Source organism: Miniopterus natalensis, chromosome 7 (assembly GCF_054644295.1).
Source record: "Miniopterus natalensis isolate mMinNat1 chromosome 7, mMinNat1.hap1, whole genome shotgun sequence".
Lineage (NCBI taxonomy): Eukaryota > Metazoa > Chordata > Mammalia > Chiroptera > Miniopteridae > Miniopterus > Miniopterus natalensis.
Genome location: NC_142087.1, coordinates 42795940 through 42823623, shown reverse-complemented (window position 1 = coordinate 42823623; position 27684 = coordinate 42795940). Strand labels below are relative to the sequence as shown.

Here is a 27684-nt window from a genome sequence, read left to right as displayed (position 1 = left end):
AGTTAAGGAACATGAGATGATTGTCTCTAAAGTAATTCTTCAATATTTTAATAATATTTCAGTGATGTTTATTCTCTGTATCTTTAAACTAAAAAATCATTTATCCTAAAATTTATTTTTATTTTTATTGAATTCATTGTGGTGACATTGGTTAATAAAATTACATAGATTTCAGGTGTACTATTCTATAATCCATTAGCTACATATTGTACTATGTGTTCACCACCCCAAGTCAAAGTTTTAGATGTACCCTCTGTAGTAAGCTCCAAAGAAGATAGTAATAGTAGTAGTTTCATATGGTATTTCTTTCTGTGTTATTAAGACTTTAGCATTGTGATGTATGGTTTTATATTATTAAGTACATCTGAGCCTTGCCCCCCATCAATTTTATAAATCGTAAAGATTCTGTATGCATATTTTATATCCCTACCTTTTTTTCTTATAGCCATTTTATAAATACCTCACAGAGTTGTTCCTTAATCACTTGATTCAGAGAAGGTAGCTAGTTTGAAAATATAATTCTAAGTACTTTGCTTCTTATAACTTAATCTTATAGAGATACCGAGTCAGGGGAGTTACAGATCATCTAGATTTTAGATTAAGTACAAATATTTCAATACCAAACTTGATTTCTAGTTTGCTATAGACCATATTAACAAACAAAATACTGTATTTGAAACTAATGAACTTTGAGTATAATTTGTTATACTATAATTTCTGAAAAGTCTTTTCTGTAGTTCTAACTGCTTTTGCATATTTTATACTATGGTGTATTCTAAAACAAACCTTAATAACACTCTACTTGTAATATTCAGATTAAACTTGAGGTACAGATGATAAATATAGGAGATTTTCAAAATAATTATTTCACAGAATTACACATGATCAATATCAATTGATTAATTATCCTAATAAAGCTCACTATAGTAGGATTCAACCCATTTGGAATTTGTGGTTTGCAAATTATTTGTGTGTCAGAAACCATTAGTAGTTGGTATGGAATCTTTGTTCCACTTTATATTTACATTAAATTTGAACTGAACTACTAATTTTGTTTTTATCTTTAGCTGTAGCACCAGTTGTACCTGATTTGAGTAGTGACATTGATACAAGTAACTTTGATGACTTGGAAGAAGATAAAGGAGATGAGGAAACATTCCCTATACCTAAAGCTTTTGTTGGCAATCAACTACCTTTTGTAGGATTTACATATTATAGCAATCGTAGGTAAGTATGATTTTAGGGATAGGTACTAATTTGTGTTGTATTATTTTCTTAGGGATATCTAAAAATCATTTTAAGAACTTTAAAGTAGATTTAATGGTATATAAAGAGATATGTTAATGCACCATGTCTCAGCAACGCACAATATTTCTAGTATCATATTTAATTTCTTCCAGAGTCATCCATGTTCAGGATATGGTTTTTCAGAAGTTCTTTGTTGAATGATACACTATGTATCTTCAAGTTATAGCAATTAATAGGTTAAAAGTTTCTTTTAATACTAATATTTTGGTTAATCTTGTTATCCAAAGAGTTCTGGTTATATAACACATTTTGGAACAATAGTATTCTAGCATTATCATCACTATATTGATATATTACCAAAGGCCTATAAGTTTTAGTCCTTTGAAAATTGTGATTCCTCCCAAAAACCACTAAATGAATTCACTATGTCTTATAACATGTAAGACCTTGTGACCTTACGCAAGTGACTTTGACTTTTTATGCCTCCATTTCTGCAAAAACAGGGATGATGATTATGATAATAATAATACTAGGCTCGTAGGGTTGTTGTAAGGGTTAAATAAATCAAAACACAGCAGAACACTTAGAACAATGCTTTACATGAAGTAAGCAAGCCAGTGTTAAATATTATTAGTAGTATGAGCTAATGTTAGCTTTAGTTTGGACTTGAAATGTAAGTTAAACATTTAACATTATTTCACTTCTCTGAGCATTCATTCATTCATTCATTCATTCATTCAGCAGACATGTTTGACAACTTTTTGTCGGGTATGTACTAAACATCAAGGTACAGGGAGAGGATGAATAAGATATAGTACCTTCTCTTGAGATGCTCATATCCTAGCAAGGATATGGACAAAGTGTATAATACAGGTTGGTAAGTGCTACACAATAGAAATCTAAACAAAGTGTTATACCAATATACAGCAAGCCATATGGCAACATTTACTGGGTGTGTTAAATCCACTTATTAAATTTATGTTCAAAATATATACTTTTAATTAAATTATATTCCATTAGAGTGGTATTAGATATTTGAATTGCTTGGAGTAATTAAATTTGAGGTTATTATAAGCTAACCTTATTGTAAAGTGAAGTGTCTTGTCATTTTAGTCAGCTTTTTTATAAGAACTAACTCAGGTCAAGTTTAGAAAACAAGAAGGCAGTTTAGTCTTAGCTTATGAAATTTTTCCAGTATCCCAAATGTTAGACAGTATTGAGTACTTTTTGTTGCATAACCAACCAGGTAGGTAGTACGTGAGTTTTGACCCTTAGAAAAGTCCCGTATTTTAATTCTTTTTCCCCACATAACACTCCATGAGTATAATAATGTAGCTATTTTATATTGAAATAAATACACAGAGGAGCTTTAAAGTGGTTTTTGCTGAAGCATCCTTTCAATTTTTCATTTTATTTTTCGGTATTTTTATAAATTATTCTCTGGCTTGGTTTTTGAAACACTTGAGATGTTGATGTAAACAACCCCCAGTGTTCTTTGGATTTTCTGTAGATAATAGCAGTTAATTATTTAGGTTTATCTATACAAAGCTAATTTTGAATTAGATAAACATTATACTACTTGTACTGTGTTGTCATGCACTTATGTTCTCTGGTTTTTCCTTGTATTCATATGTTGCATATCCCAAACTAACTTCCTAAGTTCTCAAAAGTAGAAATTGAACTGTGTTGTTGAGTACCAATACCATATTGAGTAATATAATATTGTTTAGTAATTACATATTGTGTGAATGGTCAACGGGACAGTTGCTCTTAATAAAGAAAAAGTCAGCAAAGTATTGGTTAGTCCTTCTATAATATGTAAGTATAATTTTGAATTATTGGCATAAAATAGAAAACTTCTGAAGTTGTTACTTCTGAGATCTAAACATACTTTCAGTTACCAAGGGCAGAGATTTTTATTGCTAAAGTATAGCTGAATTTAAAATGATTTAAAAAATAACCTTAAACTTTTTAGCTACCTTTCTAATCTAATACCTCTTTCATAAAAAGTTATCTAAATGACCAGATTCTATATAAAAGCAACAATATAATATGCAAAAGAACCTTGAAAGAAAAAAATAAGACAAGAAGTAGAAGAATGAATGGATGTGTACTGGTGTGTTCTTACATTTCCAGTGCTGCATTCAGAGAAACTTATTATTAACTTTGCAGAAAGCTAAATATCAACTTCAGTTATATAGCATATTAAATTTAGAAGATAGCTTCGAGATCAAATAGTGTGATCTGCTATGTACTCAGATTCTACTGGCTTTTTTATATACTTCTACTTACATAATGCAGAATCTCACACTGAATTTCTGAATTACTTAATAGTCAATGGAATTAAATTGTACTACATCTAGAATTTGTCATTTGTCACATGGGACCTTTTCTCTACCAATCTGCTAGATAGCCCCTGCTGTTGCCTCCTGATTATTTGATTCTCTAGTTGACCCGAATAATTTTTCAAGGAAAACATAGGAAGTAACATCTATTTTCCTGCTGTTTCTTTTAGACCACTATTATATATGTTTGTTTGTTTATTTGTTTGTTTGCTTTTTGTGGGTTTTTTTAATCCTCACCTGAAGATATGTTTTTAATGCTTTTAGTGAGAGAGGAAGTGGGGGCGTGGGGGAGAGAAACAATGTAAGAGAGGAACATCGATCGGTTGCTTCCCATATCTGCCCTAGCAGGGGGTCAAACCAGCAACCTAGATATGTGCCCTGACGAGACTCAAACTCACAGCCTTTTGGTGTATGAGATGATGCTTCAACCAACTGAACCACCTGTCAAGGGCTGTTACATACATTTAATAGTAATTAAAAGACACTTGATTATCTTTTCTTTTTCACTATTACTGTCTAGTACGTTAACAACTGCCTCATAAGTGCTGTACATATACTGTAGCTATTTGGTATCTTTTTGAGAAAGTTCTATTGGTTAACCAAGGCAGTGGCTGTAGTGGTGGTGATAGAAGTGTTAATAATAGTAATTGTAGCATGGTAGAGAAAGCAGCAGGGGCAGTGGCAGCAGAAGCAGTAGTACCTTACCTATACTCAGTTTTTTAAAAAGCAGAGCAGATTGCTTGGCCAGCATGGGTCAATGGTTGAGCATTGACCTATGATCCAGGAGATTGAGGTTCAATTCCCGGTCAGGGCGCATGCTTGGATTGCAGGCTTGATCCCCCAGTAGGGGGAGTGCAGGAGGCAGCCGATCAGTGACTCATTCATCATTGATGTTTCTATCTCTCTCTCCCCCTCTCTCTCCCCTTTCCCTTCCTCTCTCTGACATCAATAAAGACATATATATATTTTTCTTAAAAAGCAGAGTGTCTGGCCAGGCGTGACTCAGCGGTTGAGCATTGACCTAGGGTCGAGGCGATTGGGGTTTGATTCCTGGTCAGGGCACATGCCCGAGTTGCGGGCCCCATCTCCAGTCAGGGGCGTGCAGGAGGTAGCCGATCAATGACTCTCTCATCATTGATGTTTCTATCTCTCTCTCTCCCTTTCCTTTCCTCTCTGAAATCAATAAAGATATATTTAAAAAAAAATAATAAATAAAAAGCAGAGCAAGTATAATACTGAACAAAAAATAAACAGTTGTATTTGTTATTGGTTGTTATTGGACATTAAAGAGTTTTTTGATTTGTTTACTTTTAAAATATTTTTTCTTCCCAGATACTTATCTTCAGCAAATCCTAATGATAACAGAGCTAGCTCCAATGCGGATAAAAGCTTGGTAGGTATTTTCTTATTCTTTTTAAAAAAGTTGTCTTGCCCGGCCGGGCATGGCTCAGCGGTTGAGCATCGACCTGGTATCCAGGCGATCCAGGTTCGATTCCTGGTCAGGGCACATGCCCGAGTTGCGGGCTCGATCAATGACTCTCTCATCATTGATGTTTCTATCTCTCTCTCTCCCTCTCCTTTCCTCTCTCTGAAATCAATAAAGATATATTTAAAAAAAAAAAAAAAAAGTTGTCTTGTGGACAATGTATTTTGTGTACATGATATTAAGTAAACATATTCTGAATATGTAGTTAGTGGACGTAAATATATTTTTAAAATTCTCACCAGAGGATATGTTTTTCATTGATTTTAGAGAGAGGAAGTGGGGAGAGACAGACAGACATATTGATGTGACAGAGAAATATCAGTTGCCTCCCATACATGCTGTGACCAGGAATTGAACTTACCACCTTTCTGTGTACAGACAATGCTCCAGCCAACTGAGCCACACCGTCCAGGACTGAACTGAAATTTTTGTAGCACTTTTTACTTACTGTCTGCTCTCTAGTTTGATTTCTTGGAGGCAGTTAAACTATAAATTGCTATACAGATGGACAGTTGTGGTCTTTCTAATCCCTTGGAGTTAGGAATTTATGGTAAATCAACGTATCGGTATGGGTCTTGACAGGAAAACAGATGGCACATTCAAAAGATTTAAATGAAGAGAGTTTTGTGTGTGTGATAACATATACATAACACAAAATTTACCATTTTAACCAATTTTTAAGTGTATAGTTCAGTGGCATTAGCACCTTCACATTGTGTAACTAGCACCACCATCCGTCTCCATAACCTTTTCTTCATCCCAGACTAAAACTTTGTAGCTGTTAAACTCCACATTCTCCCCTATGCCCCTAGTTAACTATTCTTCTACTTCCTCTCTCTATGAATTTGATTACTTTAGGTACCTCATATAAGTGGAATCATATGATACTTGACTTTTTGTGATTGGTTAATTTCACTTAGCCTAATGTCCTCAAGGTTCATCTTTGTAGCATGTGTCAAAATTTTATTTATTTTTAAGACTGAATATATTCTATTATATGTATAAACCACATTTTGTTTATTCATTCATTAAATGAAGGGGGTTAATGATGGGACTATTACCAGTGGTATGAGCAGGATCAAGGGGAGCAATAAATAAAAAACTGATTAACAATGAGAAGCCATTGCCCCTACCCTGACAGGACAAAGAGAGACAAATCATGTAACCACAGCTGTGAGAGAGTATAGAATCGTAAGAGGGGAGCATAAAACATAGAACACTGCCAGAACCAGTAATGCAAGAAGAGTATGGGGAGAATGAATAGTACTTCATTTCTCCCACCTTCTGATTTCCTGCTGGTGTTCCCCATAGTCTGACCTCCAAACCTAAATCTTTCGTTTCTCTTACTGGACTTCTCTTTCTGCACATCTCTCAGGCACCTCAACCTAGGCCAAAGCTAAACTCATAGTTCTTCTCTCTCCATCCCTTCCACACAGTTCTTACTTTGTTACTTATTGTTTGTAATGGTACTCTGTTTGTATTTCTAATCAGTTTTTAGGTTATAAATTCTATCTTCTAATTGACACAGTTATCTGTTTTCTCCTCTCATTCCTACAGCCTCTGCCTTATATCAGTCCTGAAAATTATTGGAAGTAAATATTAGAGACATGAGTCTTTTGCCTGAACTGTTTCAGTAGTTTGTTGTTAACTGGTTGTTTTGTCTAGAATGTTGCTACCCTCTAATCTCTTCACCTTATTATTACTGAAGTGATGTTTCTAAAATGCCAGTACTGTCATTTCCCTTTTTAAAATGCATATACATCAAAGCCTCCAGCTTCTATTTTTACCTATAAGGATCATGGTCCCACTCACCTTTTCAGATTTTATGTGATTCATTCTCCCTATTATGTTATGTGCTCTGCCTGTACTTAATTTCTATTTCCCAAATATATTTTCTTCTGCCTCTTTACTTTTGGAAGGCTAAAATCCCTTCCATCACCTTCTCTGCTTAGTAATTATCTTTCATCTTGTAGGTCTTACCTCAAACTTTACATCTTCCTGGAAGAATTGGATGTGACCTCTTCTCTCCTCCATAACATTTTATTTATAATTTTATTATCACTTACTCCATTATAATTGCAGTATTTGTGTATTATTTCCATGGGGTACTATAGTTTCTTTTCACTCTCTCATTATCCTGTGCCCCACTATTTAACTGTTGACCAAATCTTTTTTATTTTTGTATTACTAATGTCTACCACAGTGCCTTACACATATGTGTAGATGGGGGGGGGGGGAGGTGCTTAATTAATAATAAACATGTTAGATAGAAAGGAAAAGGGTAAGATTGAATCAAACAATTCCCTCCTAAACAGTGTAAAATGATAACATAAACTTGCTATTTTTAAATTATCTGTGAATATTCTTAGTAGAATGAGTTTTGTTTTGTTTTCAATTATAGCAGGAAAGTTTGCAAAAAACAATTTATAAGCTGGAAGAACAGCTGCATAATGAAATGCAATTAAAAGATGAAATGGAGCAGAAGTGCAGGTGAGAATATACTTTATATGTTTTTTACATTAAAAATTGTATAGTGAAGCTTACTTAAAAGCTTGTACTCTGTAAACACTTGTAAGTAGAAGTAAGGAGGGGATATAAAGTTTGCTACTGATATACAATCAATGAAGAATGTCTTGATTAGAATTGGAAAGTAATATGTATGTTGGCATTAGTTATAGATGTTTTTTCCTCAGAATATAAAGTGCATTTGCTCCCCATGGTCTTTACTAAAAACTATATAGTGTTGATTCACTTAGTGACTGATTTATTGCTTTTCTCTCCCATTTCAATTAGGTAGCTGAAAGAGCAAATTAGTTTACATTAAATAAGATGCTTTCTAAAATGTAAATGTTGAAGGTTAAAATTCACTAAATTTTTGATACATTCTATTTTCCACTGTGATTTTTTAAGGGCAGTAGCTCAGAATTTTTTCTTGTGAGTCTAAATTTAATAAGCATGTATATTTATGAAAATATAGAATGATTATTTTAAATAACAGCATAATGGTGAATTACTTATTGCAAGCAACTTTTTATACTTATTTATATTTTTAGTGGCTATATTAAATAAGTAAAATACAGTGGTAATATAAAGTATACAACAAATGGAATTGGAAAAACTGGCAATTTTGTGACTAAGGGGTAAGAGAAAACAAGTAAAATTCTTACTGCGTACCATTCCTGATACATTAAATAGTAAAGCATATAATACAAACATTTTTTTTATAAAAGTATTTTAATATAAGAAAATAATTAACTGATGCCAGGATATGGAATAAATTTCTAAGTATAAAATACGGAAATAAGGGGAGAAATAAATAGATGTTATTGTGTAATTGTTGAGAAGTTCCTATATCCAAAAAACATTGTAATGAAAATTAAAAGGAAAATGACAAGCTAGTGGTAGTAGTGGTGGTGAGGACCAGTTTGGGAAAGAAGAAAGAATGGCCAAAGTGGCCAATAATCACATGAAAATGTGCGGGGCATGGGTACCTAAGATGAGGCTGGGAAATTCATCGGAATCTAAATCTTAGAGGACTTTGTTTTTGATAACCTAAGAAATTTGCAATTTTTTTCCTAAGGGTGATGGAAAAACATTGAAGGTTATTGAACTAAGAAGTAAAAGAAGAAAAAAAAAACACCAAAAAATAAAATTTTAAATAAGAGTTTAAAAAACTGATCAAATTTGCTTTTAAAGAAGTATTCTAGTTAGTTGGCAGCACTTGACATTTATTAGTTAAAGCTAACTGGGAATGAAGGAGGAAGATGAATCAAGGATGATTCCCAGGTGGTATCCTTTACTTAGGGACACTTATAGAAGAAGCAGATTAGTATTATGGGTATGGGTGTGGAGCAGAGGGAATAAGCTTAGTTCTGTATATGCTGAATGAGGTATTTGGTGAGATATTCATGTAAAATGTTATATATACAAATTTGAAGCTCAGAAGTGTGTTTAGAGCCAAAGAAAATGAATTGTGATGGAGATAATATACTTTCAGTTTATTTCAAACTTTTGCTCAAGTTGATAATGGGTCTGTTTACTGGTTTATGTATGCCAACTTTTCCTTCATTTACTTAATTTTGTATTAAAGATTAAATGGCTAATTTTTACTTAGTAGCAAGTATAACATAAGTAACTTCAGGGATCCTTAACCTAGAATCCATAGACCTCTCCCCAAAAAAACCATGGATGGAACTCAAGGTCTTTAAACTTGGATGAGAAAAATTGAATATTTTCTCTAAATTATAAGGGAAATTCAGCATTCCCTTTAATTATGAACATAGGCAATAATCCAGAATTATTTGCAGTAGCTGTGAATTTTTTTATTACCAATAGAAATTACAAATATTTTCTTATAATACTGTTGTTATCTCTATGTATCATTTGTGCTCACTACTACTTTGAAATCACTGCCACTAGATCTTGTGGTTTAATATGTTAACAAAGAAATATGCATATTATTAAACCATACATTTTTTAAGTTTATGACTGTTTCAATATATTGGCTTTTAAAAATCCTCTGTGTTTTGTTTTATGCTAAAAATATTGTTCTGAATAAAGGCAATAGGTTTCACCAGACTGCCAAAGAGATCCACAGCACACAAAAAATTAAGTAATCTTAGTTAAATGGAAAAGTAAGAAATGTGGGGTTCCACGCATGGTCAGCAAAAAATAAACATATTTCTAATCTATATTACTTTTGTCTTTACAGAACTTCAAACATTAAACTAGACAAAATAATGAAAGAATTGGATGAAGAGGTAGGTACTCTGTGCTTTCTAATCAGAGGTGTTCCATTTTGAGAGTTTTCCTCCCTCTTTCAGATAGTTTTGTTTCCTAAGAAAATTACAACTGAACCTTATAGGTTGAAATACAAAGAATTATGATGGAAGCCTCACATTGGAGCTGCAGATTCAAGTGATACAGATTAGATTATACTTTAGTTTCTTTTGTATATTTTTATTGTAGAACACTGTTGAAATTTTAACACAGAACTTTTATTTTGGTTCTTAATAGTTGAAAATCATTGAGAATGGAGCAAAAGAATCAAGAGATCAGAAATTGAATCTACAGCCATAGCAGAAAGAGACAAATAGGAAAGAGGGAAGAATATAATTTTAAGAGAACTGACATTAACATAATATCATGTGCTAAAATGGGAAATATATTGATCTTAAAATTATTTATGTTTTTCGTGGTCACCTAACAAGCAGGTTTTATTTATCAGGGAAACACAGCATAAACATTTCATGATACAGATACTTGTTTACAAATATGTAGTACATTTTCATTTCTTTTAGTCAACTTGTAAATGTCTTTCTACTGCATGTATGAAGAGTCCCTTGAAAAGAAATATACTCTGTATAGCCTTCCTCTCATTAATTACTTCCTTTGTCATTTTAGATTTAATCTTTTTGATGGTTTTTATGCTAATTTTCTTTTCTCTTAAGGAATAGTGTCAGTGGTGGGGTTTTTGTTTTGTTTTGGTTTGGTTTTCATTTGTAGCTTTGGATATACATATAGTCATCTGAGGAGATTTAGATAATATTTTATCAACTTGCCATTGGTAATTGTGTACTCAGCCTAGCACTATTTATTTGACTATTTAAGAAATCCTTTTTGCATATCGTCCATTTTTTATTTCATTTCTAAAACAGATAAAATTCAAGTGTGCTAGATTCAAGTTATTCAACTTTCCAAATTCAAGGTAGAAAGGGAGATCTTAATTATAACATTTGAATATAGTAGTGTCCTCTCCTCCCCTTATCTGCTGGGATTATATTTCAAGACCCCTACTGGATTCTTGAAGCATTGATAGTATCAAACCCTATATGTACAGTGGTACCTCAGTTTTCGAATGTAATTCGTTCCGGAAGACCGTTGGAGTTCTGAAATGTTCGAAAACCGAGGGATCAACAGCTGACAGCTGGGTCTCAGGATCTTGCCCTCAGTGGAAGCCATGTGGCATGTTCGACTTCTGAGGCGTGTTCGAAAACCGGAGCATTGACTTAAGGGTTTACAGTGTTCCTAACCCAGAATATTCCTCAACAGAGACATTAGAAAACCGAGGTACCACTGTACTTTATGGCTTCCCTTTGGCATATCTGAATTGCCAGCATCACTACTCTTGCACTTTGGGGCCATTAGTAAGTAAAATAAGGGTTATTTGACCACGAGCACCATGATACCATGACAGTCAGTTTGATAACCAGGATGGGGAGTGTATACAGACAGCATAGATACCCTGGACAAAGGGATGATTTTCATCCTGCGCAGGACCAAGCGGACAGTGTGAGACTTCATCACACTGCTCAGAGTGGTGTGCAGTTGAAAACTTACGAACTGTTTATTTCTGGAATTTTCCATTTAATATTTCTGGACCTCAGTTGACTGCATGTAACTGAAACTGGAAAGTGAAACTGCAGACAATGGATTGCTATAGTCCTGCTTCTGGAAAGATGGAGTCCTCCTACAAATTATGGCTAAAAAGCTTAGACAGTGAATATAAAACAAAGGTAAAAAAGATTCTGAATGGTGAAGAAAAGGCAGACCAGCTAGAGGACTTGGATCCCAAGAAACGACACAGAAGTAAATACTATGGGTTTTCTTTTTGTGGCATATGTCCCAGACTGGGTGCTGGAGAAGCCAGCAATCTGGAAAAATCAATAAGCATAGACAAGAAAAGCTGCTCTCTCTAGCTAACAGACCAAGAAAAGGGTAGGATAGCAAGTCTGAAAACTTTTATATAATTACTGCTCTAGTCAGCCAAACACACATAAAAAAATGTAACCCCACCCCCACTCACGAAGGCTGAGTGAAAAGCCTAGACTTTCAGCCCTCTGGCACAGTGGTGTCAGAAAAGATCCAATGGAAGGACTTTGATACCCACGGAGAAGTGACAAACCTTAGCTGGCTTCCTCAGTCAGTCATTGACAGCCATGTGGGATGTCTAGTTTTTTACTTCCACTCAGCAGCAACAAGGCACCCATCCTACTCTGTGCTGGGGTGGTGTCATAAAAGGCCTGGTAGAGAGTTTGAACCTTCAACACTGAAATAACAAGCTTGCTCCCACTCCCCAGCCATGTTGTTATCACCGGAGACCTAGTGGGGTACCAGAACTTCCATTTCCACCCAGCAGTAATGAGGATCCATGCCTCCTCAGTCTCTGTGTCAATAAAGATCAAATGGAAAACTTAGATTTCTACCTCCATCTGGCAGAAAGGAGGCAGCACCTCCTTAATCCCACCAGAACAGTGACAGAAGAGACCTGCTAAAGTAGAAGACTTAAATGAGATCCAGAGTATTATAGAATAATACCCAAAATGTCCAGGTTTCTGTTGAAACAATAAACACACAATAAATAGATGCCAACACTGAGATAACAGATGTTAAAATTATGTGACATGGATTTAAAGGAATCATCATAAATATGTTTCAGTGAGCAACTACAAACATACTTGAAATAAATGAAAAATTTAAATTAGAAAGTCTCAGCAAAGAAATAGGAAATTTTAGCAGAGGCATAGAAGATATAAAGTAGAACCAACCAAAAATTAACGTAACTAAGTAAAAATTTCAGTGAGTGGGCTCAACAGAGTGGAGTATCCTAAGGAATCAGAGAACTTGAAGATAGACCAATAGAAATTACCCAGTCTGCCCTGGCCCTGTTGCTCAGTGGTTAGAGCTTTGGCCCATGCACTGAAGGATTGAGGGTTTGATTCCTGGTCAAGGGCATGTGCCTGGGTTGCGGGTTGGATACCGGACCCCAGTCGGGGTGCACGCGGGAGGCAATCAATCAATGTGTCTCTCTCACATTGATGTGTTTTCTTTCTCTCTCTCTCTCTCTCTACCTCCCTCTCTCCCTCCCCCCTCTCTCCTCCCCCCTTTGTGCCTCCCTTCTACTCTTTAAAAATCAATGGAAAAAATATCCTTGGGTGAGGATTAATGAAAAAAAAGAAAGTAATTACTCAGTCTGAATAATAGTGGGGGAAAAAGTGTATCATGGAAATTTACACTTGATTATATAATCTTATCAACCAATGTCACCCCAATAAATTTAATTTTAAAAAATTTTAAGTTCTAACATTTGTGTCATTGGAATTGCTGAAGGAGAGGAGAAAAGGGGGCAGGAAGAAGTGATGGCTAAAAATTCCACAAATTTGGCAAACCACGAACCTACAAAGACAAACCTACAGGAAGCTGAGTGAACCACAAAAAGAATAAACCCAAAGATATCCACACCAAGACACAATAGTCAGACTTCTGAAAACTAATGACAACGAAGAAATTTTACAAACAGCAAAAGACACAACTAATGTCATTACAGATGACAGATTTTTTATCAGAAACCATGGAGGACAGGAGGAATTGGCACAACATTTTTCAAGGGATGTCAACCCAGAATTCTGTGTGGAGTGAAAAATCCTTTCCAATGAAAATCATAGCATTCTCAGATGAAGGAAAACTTAAGAAAAGTTATCACATACCTCCTCTAAAAGAATTGCTAAAGGAAATTCTCTAAATATAAATGAAATGGTAAAAGAATCTGGGCATATTAGGAAAGAAGAAAGAGTAGAGAGTAAAAATATGGGTAAATACAATGCACTTGCCTTCTCTTGAGTTTTTAATTTAAAAAAAAAATTTTCTTTAATCCTCACCTGAGGATATTTTTTCCATTGTTTTTTTTTGTTTGTTTTTTTGTTTTTTTAAGAAGGAGTGAAAGGGAGGGGCAGAGGATAAAGAAACATTGATGTGACAGAGATACATCAATTGGTTGCCTCCCAAACACGCCCCGGCCAGGGCTGAGATCAAACCTGCAACCTCAGGTATGGGCCCTTGCCCAAGAATCTAACCCAGAACCCTTTGGTGCTTTGGCTGACGCTCTTAACCACTGAACCACACCAGCCAGGGCAAGTTTTTAACGTTTTGACAATTGAAGCAGAAATTGCAGCACTGGCTAATGTGGTTCTCTATACATGTAGAAATATTTAAGATTGTTGTGAACCGGAGGATAAAGAGATACAAAGGGAGGTAAAGGTTTTATACTTTAATTAAACCGATAAGATGTCAACGCCAGTAGGTTGTGATAAACTGTGTACTGCATGTGTAATATAATACCTAAAGCAGCCACTGGAGAAGTTACACACACTGATACCCTAAAAAACAGAATAGATAAAGTAGAATTCTAAAAAATGTTCAGGTAACCCACAGAAAGACGAGAAATAGGAAAAACAGAGGTCAAACAAAAAACTGAAACAGAAGACTTAATTCTAACATATTAATAATTGCATTAAATGTAAATTAAATGTAGCAACAATTAAAATATTTTGTCAGAGTAGATTTATTTATTTTAATCCTCACCCGAGGATATTTTTTCCATTGCTTTTCAGGGAGAGTAGAAGGAAGAGAGAGAGAAACATCGATGTGAGAGAGACACATCGATTGGTTGCCTCCCCCACGCACCCCGACTGGGCTGGGGATTGAGCATGCAACTGAGGTATGTGCCTTTGGCAGGAATCTAATCTGGGACCCTTCAGTCTGCAGGCCGATGCTCTAACCACTGAGCAAAACTGGCGAGGGCCAGAGTAGATATTTTTAAATGACCTAACTGTATGTTATCTATCAGAAATACTCTTTAGATGTAACAATATAAGCAATTTGAAAAGGGTGGGAAAATATATCATGCAAACAGCAAAAAGAACGCAGCAATGGCAATATTAATATCAGGTAAGTTAGACTCCAGGGCAAAGAATATTACCAGGGGCAGAGTTAAAAGTCTCAACTTAGTTGTTTGTGCTTTTGTCTCAAGAACCTAGAAAAGAATATTTTAAAAAAAGGGAGGGAAAAATTTATAGCAGAGATCAATGGAATTAAAAACAGGAACATTAGAGAAAATCAATGAAGACAAAAAGCTAGCTGTCTGGAAAGATCAACAAAATTCACAGACCTCTAGCAAATTGACAAAGGAAAAAGAGAAGACACAGATTTTTGGAATCGGAAATAACATAAGGCAGCCCTAGTCGATTTGGCTCAGTGGTTAGAGCGTCAGCCCATGGACTGAAGGGTCCAGGGTTTGACTGCAGCCAAAGAGCATGTATTTTGGTTGCAGGCTTGATCCCTGGCCCTGGTTGGGATGAGTGCAGGACGCAGCCAATTGGTGTGTCTCTCACATCAGTGTTTCTCTTTCTCTCTCACTCTCTCTGAAAAGCAATGGAAAAAATATCCTCAGGTGAGGATTAAAAAAAGAAAAAAAAAGAAATAACATAAGGCATGTTACTGCTGACTACATATATATATCAAATGGTTCATAAGGGAATACTGCAAAGAATTCTAAACATATAAATGTGAAATTTAGATTAAATGGACTAATTCCTACAAAAATACAAACTGCAACTCACACAATGTGAAATAGATTATTTGAATAGCTCTGTATAACTTAAATTAACATGAATTCATAATTTAAGAGCTCCCCAAAAAAGTAACCTCCAAGATCAGAGGGTTTTACTACATAGCTCTAAGTGTCTTAAGAATTAACACCAATTCTGTACTATCTCTTCCAGAAAATGTAAGAGGAGGGAACACTTCCCCAGTGAATTTTATGAGGCTAGAATTACCCACATACAAAAATTTAATAAAGACAGTACAACACAGAAAACTTTGGATCACTATCCCTCAATTTATAGTCAACTGATTTGTAAGAAAGGTACAAAAGCAATTCAGTGGAGGAAGGATAATCTTTTTAACACATAGTGCTGGAGGATTAAATATCCATAAGTCAAGATATGAATAGTTCTGTGTAAGTCTCAGCCTAAGTCTCATACCTTATGTAAAAGTTAACTCAAAATGGATATATTTAAATATGAACATAAAAAATATAAAATTTTAGAGAAAACCCTTGGGACTTAGAGCTTAGTGAAGAGTTATTGGACATGGCACCACAAACATGATCCATATAAGGAGTAACATTTAATAATTTGGACTTCATCAAAGTTAATAATATTTGCTCTGTGATCAGCCCTCATAAGAGGATGAGATACAAGGTATAGCCTGGAGAAAAATATTTGTAAACTCTGTATCTCACAAAGAACATTATCTAGAATATTTAAAGAACTGTAAAGCTCAATAAACAAATAACCAAGTTTGGAAATTGGGGCTTTAGAAGACTTCTAGTCAAGATGGCAGCATAGGTAAACGTGGTACTCACATCCTCCCACAACCATATCAGAATTACAGCTAAACTACAGAACATTCAGAACCGACTGAAACCCAGCTGAATAGAAGTCCTACAACTAGGGGTTTAAAGAAGAAGCCACATTGAGACAGGTAGGAGGGGCGGAAATCAAACAGGCTGGTCCCACATCCATGTATGGCATATAAAAATCAGGAGGGGTATCTCAGTTGTGGAGGTCCTCCCTGGGGATCAATGTGTCCTTGCCCCACACCAGGCCCCCAAGCCCAGGATTCCAGTGCTAGGAAGACAAGTCCCCAAACTTGTGGCTGTAAAAACCAGTTAGGATTGAAGCTGAGTGAAATGGAAGGCTGCTGGAGTCCCAGGTAATTCTGATGCACTCTCTCTCAGTGCCAGTGCGAGGATAGCAACTTGAAAGGCACTAGGGATGTATGGGGAGGAAATGAGTTGTTTGGGATCAGGGTAAGAGCTTGAGAGGGTGGGCAGCTATTTTTTCATTGATAAGCCCTTGCTCCACAGAGCCAGTGGGAGGGTGAATGCCATATTTAAGTCTCTATCAACCTGGCTCACACTGTTTGCCCTGCCCTGGTGATTTCCTGAAACCCTAACCAAACTAACTTTTAGGTCCACCCAAGCTGTTCCCAGTGGCTTTTCCATATGAATGGCTTATCTTGGCTCACTCTTCAGACTTTCCTAATATCTTTCAAAGAAGCAGCATCTGGCCTCAGTGTATCTTTCCCGAAGTGGCCCAAGGCCCGGCACCTGCTGGTGCTAGCTGGCTGTGGTTTGCAGTTTGGCCTCTCCTGGGCACCTCCAAGCATAGTACAAGTAGCAGCCATCTGCAGATCACTTTGTAGCTCAAGCCAGGTGGCCCTGGTCAGAACAGAGGAGGTGGCTGATTTTGGCCTGCACCTCCTGGGATTCCCCAAACTAGTGCACTCAGTGGACAGCGTTAGACCACATTGAGGCACCATCCAACCAGTTAGTTCCACAGCAACACATTCAAAGGGCAGACTCAGTGGGCACCAGAGCCTTGTTGAAGTTAGTGCTGCTCTATGGGGCAGGACCCTGCACAGCTGGTCCTCCGTGGTGGTCAGTGGTTGTGGTGGTCAAAGGAGGAGCTGGGTTGTGGTTGCAGCTAGTCCTTGCAGCTGATTGGCCTGGGTATAAATTCCTCCCATGTCAACAGCAGTCAAGGGTCAACTACAACAGAAGGGTGTACATGACCAAACAGGGCGGGGTAGTTCCTGGAGTGCCCAGCTTGGGTATCAGGGAGGCTGTGCCACTGGACCCTACAGAACACCTACTGTATTAGGTCACTCTGCCAAGCCTGGGAGATGTAGCAGCTCTTCCTAACACATAGAAACAAACAAAGGCAGGCTGCCAAAGTGAGGAGACAAATATGTCCCAAAGAACAGAACAAAATCCAGAAAAAGAACTAAACAAAATGAAGACAAGCATCCTGCTAGACAAAAGTTCAAAACACTGGTTATAAGGATGGACAGTGAACTTAGGGGAAGAGTAGTTGAACTTAGAAATTCTATCATGTAAAAAAGGACATGGAAACCATAAAAAAAGAACATATGAGATAAAAGGACATAGAACTATACATACTTTATATCAGTATCATTTTCCTGATTTTGTTATTGTACTGTTATATATAATGTAACTATTAGAGGAAAATGAGTGGAAGGGTACATGACACCTCTCTCTACCATCTTTGCAACTTCCTGAAATGTATCATTAATTCAAAATAAAAAACCGAAAAAATAAAAGAAGTCTTAGGAAGACTTTATATGATATGTCAAATTGCGCTAAATCTGACAGCATCTTACCTAAAAGATGGTTTTTTATTAAATGTTAAAGCCCAGAAAAACATTTATTATACAGGAGATTTTCCCATTGCACAGTCTTAAAGATCAAAATGAAGCATAAAAGCAGGTTATGCTGATAGTGGTAACTGAGAAACAGAAGATAAATTTTTAAGTTGTGGAAGTTTGGTGGGTTTTTCCCCGTTAACTTTCCATTCCCCTATGGTTTCATTTTCTAAAGTAGCTATTTTCTCTGTTACCTTTTAATATGCATTAGTATGTAGATACATTGAAAATCTTAGAAAAGGTAAGTTGTTGAGTCAGGGAGAGGATTAATGGAGACACACAGGGATTGGTTAACTTACTGCACATACTGTAGCATTTGTTGCCATTTGAGCTTTGCACCGTTTAATTTTCAAATATATAGTTCTTATCTGATCCCTTTCATATTTTATATCTTAAATATAGAATTGTAAATAACACGAAGTATTGGTAATATGATGCATTGTGGTTATCTTAAACTAATAAAGTGACTTTTGAACTGATGGGATTTTTTATATTCATGGGTTTAAAACTCCCTAAAAATTTTACATATCTAATTCAAATAGAGGATTCTCACTGTTTTATAAGGCAGGCTAATTCTGTTATTAGAAAGTTGTCATTAGGAGGTGCTATCTGATTTTTGAAACAAAAAATCCATCTTAAGCCTTTGTGTTTTTGTCTTTAAAAACAGTATTCTCTCAAATAAATGACGAGTATTAATTGCAATGGTAACTTTTGTCATTATAATTTCAGGGGAATCAAAGAAGAAATCTAGAATCTACAGTGTCTCAGATTGAAAAAGAAAAGATGTTGCTACAGCATAGAATTAATGAGTACCAAAGAAAAGCAGAACAGGAAAATGAAAAGAGGAGAAATGTAGAAAATGAAGGTAAATTGTTACTTCTTTTGAAAAACACTGGAATTTCTAACACTATTCTTGAGATCTTTGTCGTGAGGTTTTCTTAAAGTCAAAATCCAGCGACACCTCATGAGCTAAATGTCTCAATATAAAATATATAACATATTAATATCAGTAGTAATGTTTTAGGTAGAGTAGTGATTTTTGTCCTTGTGTGCATATTGGAATCTCCTGGAAAGCTTTAAAGAATACTGATACCTAAACTCCAGCGATTCTAATTTAATTGATTTAGATGTGTGACCTGAGCATCGGTATTTTTATTAAGCTCTCTAGGCACTTCTAACAAGCAGCCACCTTAGAGAGTTCATTAACTAGAATTTCATCTATTTTAATGTTAGTGTTACAAATGCTTTTAAAATAGCTTTCTACACCCTTTGATCCAGTGATTTTACTTCTAAGAATTTCTTTTACATACACATTTGTGTACATGCAAACTGATTTATAAACAAGGTATTCATTGTAGCAATTTTTAAAATGGCAAAAAATGCCCAGCCGGTGTGGCTCAGTGGTTGAATGTCGACCCGTGCACCAAGAGATCACTGGTTCGATTCTATGTCAGGGTACATGCCCAGATTTCGGGCTCGATCCCCAGTAAGGGGGGTGCACAGGAGGCAGCCGATCAATGATTTGCTCTCATCATTGATGTTTCTATCTCTCCCTCTCCCTTCCTCTCTCTGAAATTAAAAACAACAACAACAACATATTAAAATGGAAAAAGTTATAAACAATGTAAGTGTAATCAATGATATAATAAATGTTGGTATGCCTATATTGTAGACTATTATGCATCTTATAAAAGAATAAAGCATTTTCTTATATGTTATAAAAGAATCTTTAAGGTGTATCTTTAATTGGGGGGAAAAGTACAGATTGTTTAAAACAAGGGTGCTTGTCTTTATACCTTAAATGTGTATATACATATATATATGCATAGATATACATGTGAAACATACATATATATGTATATTATGTGGGGTTTTTTAAAAGAATTTTTTAAATTGGTTGTAGAGAGAGGAAGGGAGAGGAAGAGAGAGAGAAACATTGATGTGAGAGAGAAATATTGATCAGTTGCCTCTCATATGCACTCTTGCTGCGGATTGAACCCACAATCTGAGTATGTTCCCTGGGCAGGAAGCAGACCTGCAACCTTTCTGTTGACACTATGACTCTCCAATCAACTGAGCCACACTGGCCTGTGCTATTACGTGTGTGTTTTTATATGTTAGGATATGGATACATAGACTATCTTAGGAAGGATGTGCAAAAAATTAGTAATAGTTGTGGTTAGGGAGGGAGGAGAGTCAGAGGGAGTAGGAGACAATGTGGAGGCAGGAAGACTCATTTTACACTATATACCATTTGGTACCTTTGGAGTTTTAAACCATTTAAAAAATACTGAACTATTCAAAGATTTGTACTATTCAAAAATAAATAATATTAAAACTAGATTTGTAACATTTCACTAATAGGTTGACCTTATTAAGGGAATAAAAGAATTTGAAGTATTTATAACAGTAGAAACAAATCTATTTTTGCATCCTCTATTACATAACAATGCTGTACTTTTTCATGAATTTAAAAAGTACTTCCAAGATGGAATTTCACTTTAGGAGTGGATCTAAATTTCATTTTTTTAAATGGGTTTATATGTTTCCTCCATTAATACTTTGTAATTTCTACATCTTATTCTTTCATTTACTAGTTTCTACATTAAAGGATCAGTTGGAAGACTTAAGGAAAGTAAGTCAGAATTCACAGCATGCTAATGAGAAGGTGGCACAATTACAAAAGCAGGTAAGTTTTAGAATGGTTTTAAAGAAATTATAATAAGTTTTATTGTATTTTGGTCAAAAACCTATTTTCTTGTTCTTTTTTTTTTTTTTTAAATAGCTGGAAGAAGCCAATGACTTACTTAGGACAGAATCAGACACAGCTGTAAGATTAAGGAAGAGTCACACAGAGATGAGCAAGTCAATTAGTCAGCTAGAGTCCCTGAACAGAGAATTGCAGGAGAGAAGTAGAATTTTAGAGAATTCCAAGTCACAAACGGACAAGGAGTTTTACCAGCTGCAAGCTGCATTAGAAGCTGAACGAAGAGACAGAGGTCATGATTCTGAGATGATTGGAGACCTTCAAGGTAATATTTTTTGTTACAGTGGTAAAATATACATAACATAAAATTTACCATTTATCCATTTTTAAGTGTATGGTTCAGTGGCATAAAGTACTTTCACATTGCTGTGCAATGGTTATAACTATCCATCTGCAGAACTTTTTTTCATCCCAAACTAAAACTCTATACCCTTTAAACAGTAGCTTCCCATTCTCACTCCCCCCACTTGCTGGTAAACACCATCCTCCTTGATGTCTCTGAATTTGACTATCGTAAAAGTGGAATCATGCAATATTTGTCTTTTTCTGTCTGTCTTTTTCCACTTAGCACAATGACTTCAAGATTCATCCATGTTGTAGCATGTGTCAGAATTTCCTTCCTTGTTAAGGCTGAATCATATTCTATTGTATGTACATAAGAAACTTTATCAATAGAAAATGTAATTTTCTACATTTTTTATTTGTAATTATGCTTTCAAGCGTAAAATTTACCATCTCATTCCTTTTTAAGTGTAATATACTTTTTATTATATTGCCCTCATAAAGAAAATGACCTTGGCAAAACCATAAATGGGTAAGCATTTTTCCTGTTTCAGGACAATGCCCACATTTGTATCACACTGTAATTTCTTAACTCATGGACATCCCTGTGAGGTAGATAATGTGGATATTTCCAATTTTGCAGCCAGATTACTGAAAACTTAATTTTAAAACGTGCCTAGTTCACAAAAGTCTTAACTCAAAGTGGGACTAATACAGGCTGAGAGGATTATCACTATTAAAACCTGGGAATCGCTCATGCATTGTTGGTAGAAATAGAAACTCAATTGCAGAAATAGGATCCCATTACAAATAAAGAATTAGGTACTTGGGAGGGCTAGAACTAAAGATATCAGCAGTATTTGTGAGTTTAAAAGAAAAAAAAATTGAGTATGAATGTGAATGAAAGAACAGTTTTCATAATGCTAATAAAATTCAGTTTGTTTTTAGAAAGATGCCTGGATCTACCCACTTCTCATATATTTTTCTATTTTCTATTCCTGTTAGCAACATCTATATTATTACTTAATCAAACAGATATGCATGGAAGTTGCCAGATCTCTCAGGGAAAAATTGGGGGTGGGGTATTCCATTTTAACCTTAGTCACAGGATGGGAACATAGTTTGGGGTCTCATGGGGCTTGATGATTAGCTATAATTCTGTGGAGAGAGGTCAGGGTCAGTTTTTGTGATTGTGGAAACGGAAATTAAGATCTCCAGTTGGTTCTTAGCTGAGGAGTGTTGTGCAATCTTATTTCTCAGGGACCAGGGGGAAAAAATGGATCTAAATATAATCAAGAGAGTAACCTCACATATATGCACAACCCAAGTACATGGACAATGATGGGGAGAGGGACTGGGGAGGGGGATGGGATGGTGTGGAGTGGGTCATTGGAGAGAAAAAGGGACTCTGTAATACTTTAAACAAAAATAAACAAAACAGAACAAAACCAAAAAAAAAAAAAAGAGTAACCTCATTATATGTAGTAGAAAAGCCTCATACTTGACTTCCATAAATTGCTTTTCTAAGTCTTTTATATATATTGCCTAACTGTGTGAAAGTCACTAAATTACTTCATCGGCCTTTGTTTTCCATAAACCAAGGAGAGTAAAATAGGTGACCCCCTATAAATCCTTCCAATTCTAAAAATTTTTAAGCCTGTGATCTTCTGGATATGACTGAGCTTTGAAGTGCTTGCCTTAAAGGAAGAGACCATCATATATGTCTTCATTAACAATAGTTTTAATTGAATCTATTTTTTAGATATTGGTGATTAATTTTTAATTTAAATGTGAATCAAAGTTTGCATGTATTAAAAAATGCACACAACTTATATGAGCCCCAACATACATATAAAGATGCATTTTGGCCCTGACCTGGTAGTTCAGTTGGTTAGAGTGTCATCCTGCTACTGCCAGGATTTCAGGTTTTTGATCCCGGTCAGGGCACATACAAGAATCAACCAATGAATGCATAAATAAGTGGCACAACAAATCAACGTCTCTCTCTTTGTCTTTCTCTTTCTCTTTCTTTCTCTACCTCTGTCTCTGTCTCCCTCCCTGTTCCCCCTCCCTCTACCTCCCTCTCCCTCCCCCTTCTCTCTCTCAAAAAAAAAAATCAATAAATAAAAAAACAAAACACAAGTTTTACATTAACCTTCTATGATCTTTCAGAAATTTCGGGTCCCTTCAGGTTTCTCATAGTCTAGAATGCTGGGCTTCTGGCAGAATCAGGATTATTTCCTAGTTCAGTGTACTTCATGTACACTAGTGGGCATGTATGGGAAATGACTTCCCAAAATATAATTGGATAGTAAATATTTTAGGTTTTGTGGACCACATATGATCTCTGTTACAGATTTTTCTTTTTTACTTTTTATAACCCTTTAAAAATGAAAACAAAACATTTTTAACTTCGTGTCTGTAGACAAACAGACTATGGGCCTAAAGTTTGCCAAAACTTGGACCAGTGTACAGATAACGCTACTGTTATAGACAAAATTAGCTTCTAAAAGTCCAGGCCATAGAGGCTTAAACAAAACAAATGGACAAAGATAAAAATGTCATAGAGGAATGAAATTTTTAACTAAAATGATAAGTTCTTCATCTAGTAAGTTCATTTGTGATTCTTCAGATTAAAATACAAAAAAATTTTTTCAACCATTTTAAAAATCCTTTTTAAAAATTATATTGTTTAGTTGGTTTCTTCTTTGACTTTTTATTTTGGAAATTTCAGTCGTATACCATAGGAAAATACTAGAATAACCCCCTAGGTACCCATTATTCAGCTTCAATAGTCTTCATCTAGCAGCCAGCCGTGTTTTATTTATACCTCCACCTCCCTTTCCCTGTCATCCAACACTGAATTATTTTGAAGCAAATCTTGGGCACCTCACTGTTTAATTTGTAAATGTTTTAGTATCTCTTAAAGATAAAGGATTCTTTAAAAAAAAAAGGCCACAATATCATTATCAAACCTGGGAAAAAAGTTGATAATTATTTAATATTGTAATATTGGATATTATAACATTTAGTTGGTGCTCAAATTCTTTCTGTCCCATAATTTGTTGTGTCTTTGTATTTTGCTTGAATTAGGCTTCAGTTAAGGTCCACACGCTGCATTTATAATATGTCCCTTGTTTTTTTAATCTATAGGTTCCCCCTCCCTTTTTGCTTGTTTGTAGTTGCTATTGGTTGAAGAAAACAGGTATTTTTGTTCTGTTGAATATCTCCCATTCTGAATTTTGCTGATTCCATCAATTAACTTGTTGCTTTGTCCCCTGTAGTACTTTAAACTAAACTGGTATTTCTGGAGGCTTGATCTATTTCATGTAGGACTTTGGCAAGAACACTTGTAAGACATATTATTTATGTACCAGGAGGCTCATCAAGTCTGGCTGTCTCTTTTTGTGATGTTACAAGCCATTGATGATCATTGCCTAAGATCCTTTGTTTCTTTAGGAGATTGTAGTGCTGATGATCTGTTTTTATCATTCTTCATTCCTTCATTAACTCGAATACTACTATAAACATTTTTTCATCAACTATATCGTTACCTTGAGGTACAGCTTATAAAAGAAAGTCAAGTTAAATACTTAATTCTTTTTTTCACTTATTATTTTTCAGAACGGTAAGTTATTTCCCCAGCATACTCCAAAAATGTAACCAGTGACTTTTTAAATTTATTTATATATTTTTTATTATTATAATTTTTAAAAATATATCTTTATTGATTTCAGAGAGAGGAAAGAAGAGGGAGAGAGAGAGAGAGAAACATCAATGATGAGAGAGTCATTGATTGACTGCAGCCCGCAACCTGAGTATGTGCCCTGACGGGGAATCGAACCCTGATCTCCTGGATCCTAGGTCAATGCTCAACCGCTGAGCCACGCCCAGCTGGGCCTATGTATTTTTTATTGAGGTGAAATTCATAAAACAAAATTAACCACTTAAAAGTGTATGTTCAGTGGCATTTAGTACATTCATGGTGTTCTGCAAACACCTCCTCTATTTAGTTTGAAATATTTTCATACTCCAAAAGAAAACCTTGTACCCATTAAATTGTCCTTCCCTACATCTTCCCTCTCCCTAGCCCCTGGCAACCACCAATCTCCTTTCTATCTCTGAATTTACCTATCTTGAGTATTTCATATAAATGACAGCGTGCAGTATGTGACCTTTAGTGTTGGGCTTCTTTCACTTGGCACATGCTACATCCATGTTGTAGCATGTATCAGTACTTCATTTATGACTGAGTAATATTCCTTTTGTATGAATATACCATGTTATGTTTAGCCAATCATCTGTTGATAGAGATTGAGTTATTTTCTCCTTTTGGCTATTGTGATTAACATGGCTGTGAACGTTTTTGCACAAGGATTCTTTGGAGCATCTGTTTTCAGATCTCTTGTTTATATATCTAGGAGTAGAATTACTCAGTTTTGTGGTAATTCTATGTTTCACTTTTGTGGAACTTCCAAACTGTTTCCACAATGGTTGCATTTTTTATTTTCCCACCAGCAGTATATAAGGGTTCTAGTTTCTTAACTTCCTTGCCAATACTTGATATTTAACCATTTTTAGTCGCAACCACCCTAATGAGTGTGAAATGGTGTCTCGTTGTTTTGATTTTCATTTTCCTAATGACTAATGCTGTTGAGCATCTTTTCATGTGCTTATTATTCATTTGTATATCCTTTTTGGAAAAATGTCTATTCATGTCCTTTATCCATTTTTAATTGGGTGGTTCATCTTTTGTTGATTTTAGAGTCTGGATACTAGACCTTATCAGATGCATGATTTGTTTAATATTTACTACCATTCTATAAGTTGTCTTTTCACTCTCTTGCTAATGTCTTTCAAGAGTTAATTTGGATGAAGTCCAGCTTATCCATATGTTGCTTATGTTTTTGGTGTCATATCTCAGAATTCATTGCCAAATCCAAGATTATGACTATTTTACTCCAGGCCTTCTAAAAATTTTATGGTTTTAGCACTTATATTTAGGTCTCTGACCTATCTTGAGTTAATTTTGTATGTGGTATGATGTAGGGATCCAACTTTCTTCTTTTGCATGTAGATGTTCAGTTGTTCCAGCACTATTTGTTGAGACTTTTCTTTCTCCCACTGAATGGTTTTGACATCCTCATTGAAAATCAGTTGGCCATAGATATTTGGGTGGTTTTGGATTCTTAATTCTGTGTCTCTCTTTATGTCAGTTCCACAGTTTTGATCCACTGTAGCTTTATAGCAAATTTTGCAATAGGGAAGTTTGAGTTCTGCATATTTGTTATTCTTTTTTAATATTATTTTAACTATTCAGTGCTCCTTATAATTTCATATAATTTGAGGGCCTGTTTTCCATTTCTGCATAAAAGATCTGTGGAATTTTGATAGGGATTGCACTGAATCTATAGAGCACTTTAGGTAGCATTGCCATCTTAACATATTTAGTCTTCCAGTCCGTGAACACGAGATGTATTTTCATTTATTTAGCTCTTTTAAAAATTCATTTCACAAATTGTTTTGATTTTCAGTATATCAAGTCTTACACCTCCTTGGTTAAATTATTTCTATGTGTTTTATTGTTTTAAATGCTCCTATAAAATGGAATTGTTTCAATTTTCTTTTCATATTATTTATTGAGTATATTTGCTTTGAGTATTTAATAAATACCCTGCTTTGTTTATATTTAATGCAGTATTGTTTGGTATTTTAAGGTTTTATGACTTCTATATCTTCTTACTGGATTAGAATTGTATTACTATAAATGGTATTAAATGCATCTGATTTTGAGGGTTTTCCCCCCCTTATTTTGCACTTTCCTGTTATGTGTTGCTCATTCATTTATTTATTTATTTTTTATGTAGTTGGTGGGCCTCAAATTTAAATTGTAGGTTTCATATTTGGGAATTTTAAAATATTTAAAATTTTTAAGTGAGACTTTTTTGTTGAAACATAACATATATGCACATATTAAAATGAATTAAAAATATACATCTGGAGAAATTTTTGCAATGTGAACAGACCTGCATAACAAGAATCCAGATTATGAAACTGAACATTACCAGCAACTTAGTTCTCCTGTGCTTCCCCTTAGTCACTAACCTCCTTCTGTCCAAGTAATCATTGTTCTGACTACTAACACCATAAGTTAGTTTTGCTTGTGTTTTAACTTTTTATAAATGGAATCATGTAGTTAATATTTGTGTCTGGTTTCTTTCATTCAACATTATGTTTGTGAGGTTTGTCTCTTTGTTGTATATGGCAATAATTCTCCTTGCTGTATAATCCATTTATTATTTACAACCACTGCAATCATTCTGTGACAAATGGATATTCTGATTATTACCATTTGGGGGCTTTTGTGGACAGTACTGATAGAAACTTTATTGTACATATTCTTTTGGTAGTCATACATATGATTCCTGTTGTTATACCCCTTGGTGTGGAAAAGCCATAGAGTATATGTATATTTGGCTTTAATAAGTACT

At 35.0% G+C, this 27684-nt stretch overlaps 1 protein-coding gene across 3 annotated transcripts in view; it reads left to right on the top strand.

The window, feature by feature from the left end:
- ROCK1 (Rho associated coiled-coil containing protein kinase 1) overlaps positions 1–27684 on the top strand; it is a 131623-nt gene that overhangs the window by 62525 nt on the left and 41414 nt on the right. For all 3 annotated transcript variants that reach the window (XM_087818990.1, XM_087818991.1, XM_016211505.2), the window contains 7 exons: positions 1068–1227; positions 4926–4986; positions 7481–7569; positions 9791–9839; positions 18874–19009; positions 20742–20833; positions 20930–21176. In XM_087818990.1, the coding sequence (XP_087675116.1) occupies positions 1068–1227; positions 4926–4986; positions 7481–7569; positions 9791–9839; positions 18874–19009; positions 20742–20833; positions 20930–21176 (834 nt within the window). The remainder of the gene's footprint in view (positions 1–1067; positions 1228–4925; positions 4987–7480; positions 7570–9790; positions 9840–18873; positions 19010–20741; positions 20834–20929; positions 21177–27684) is intronic.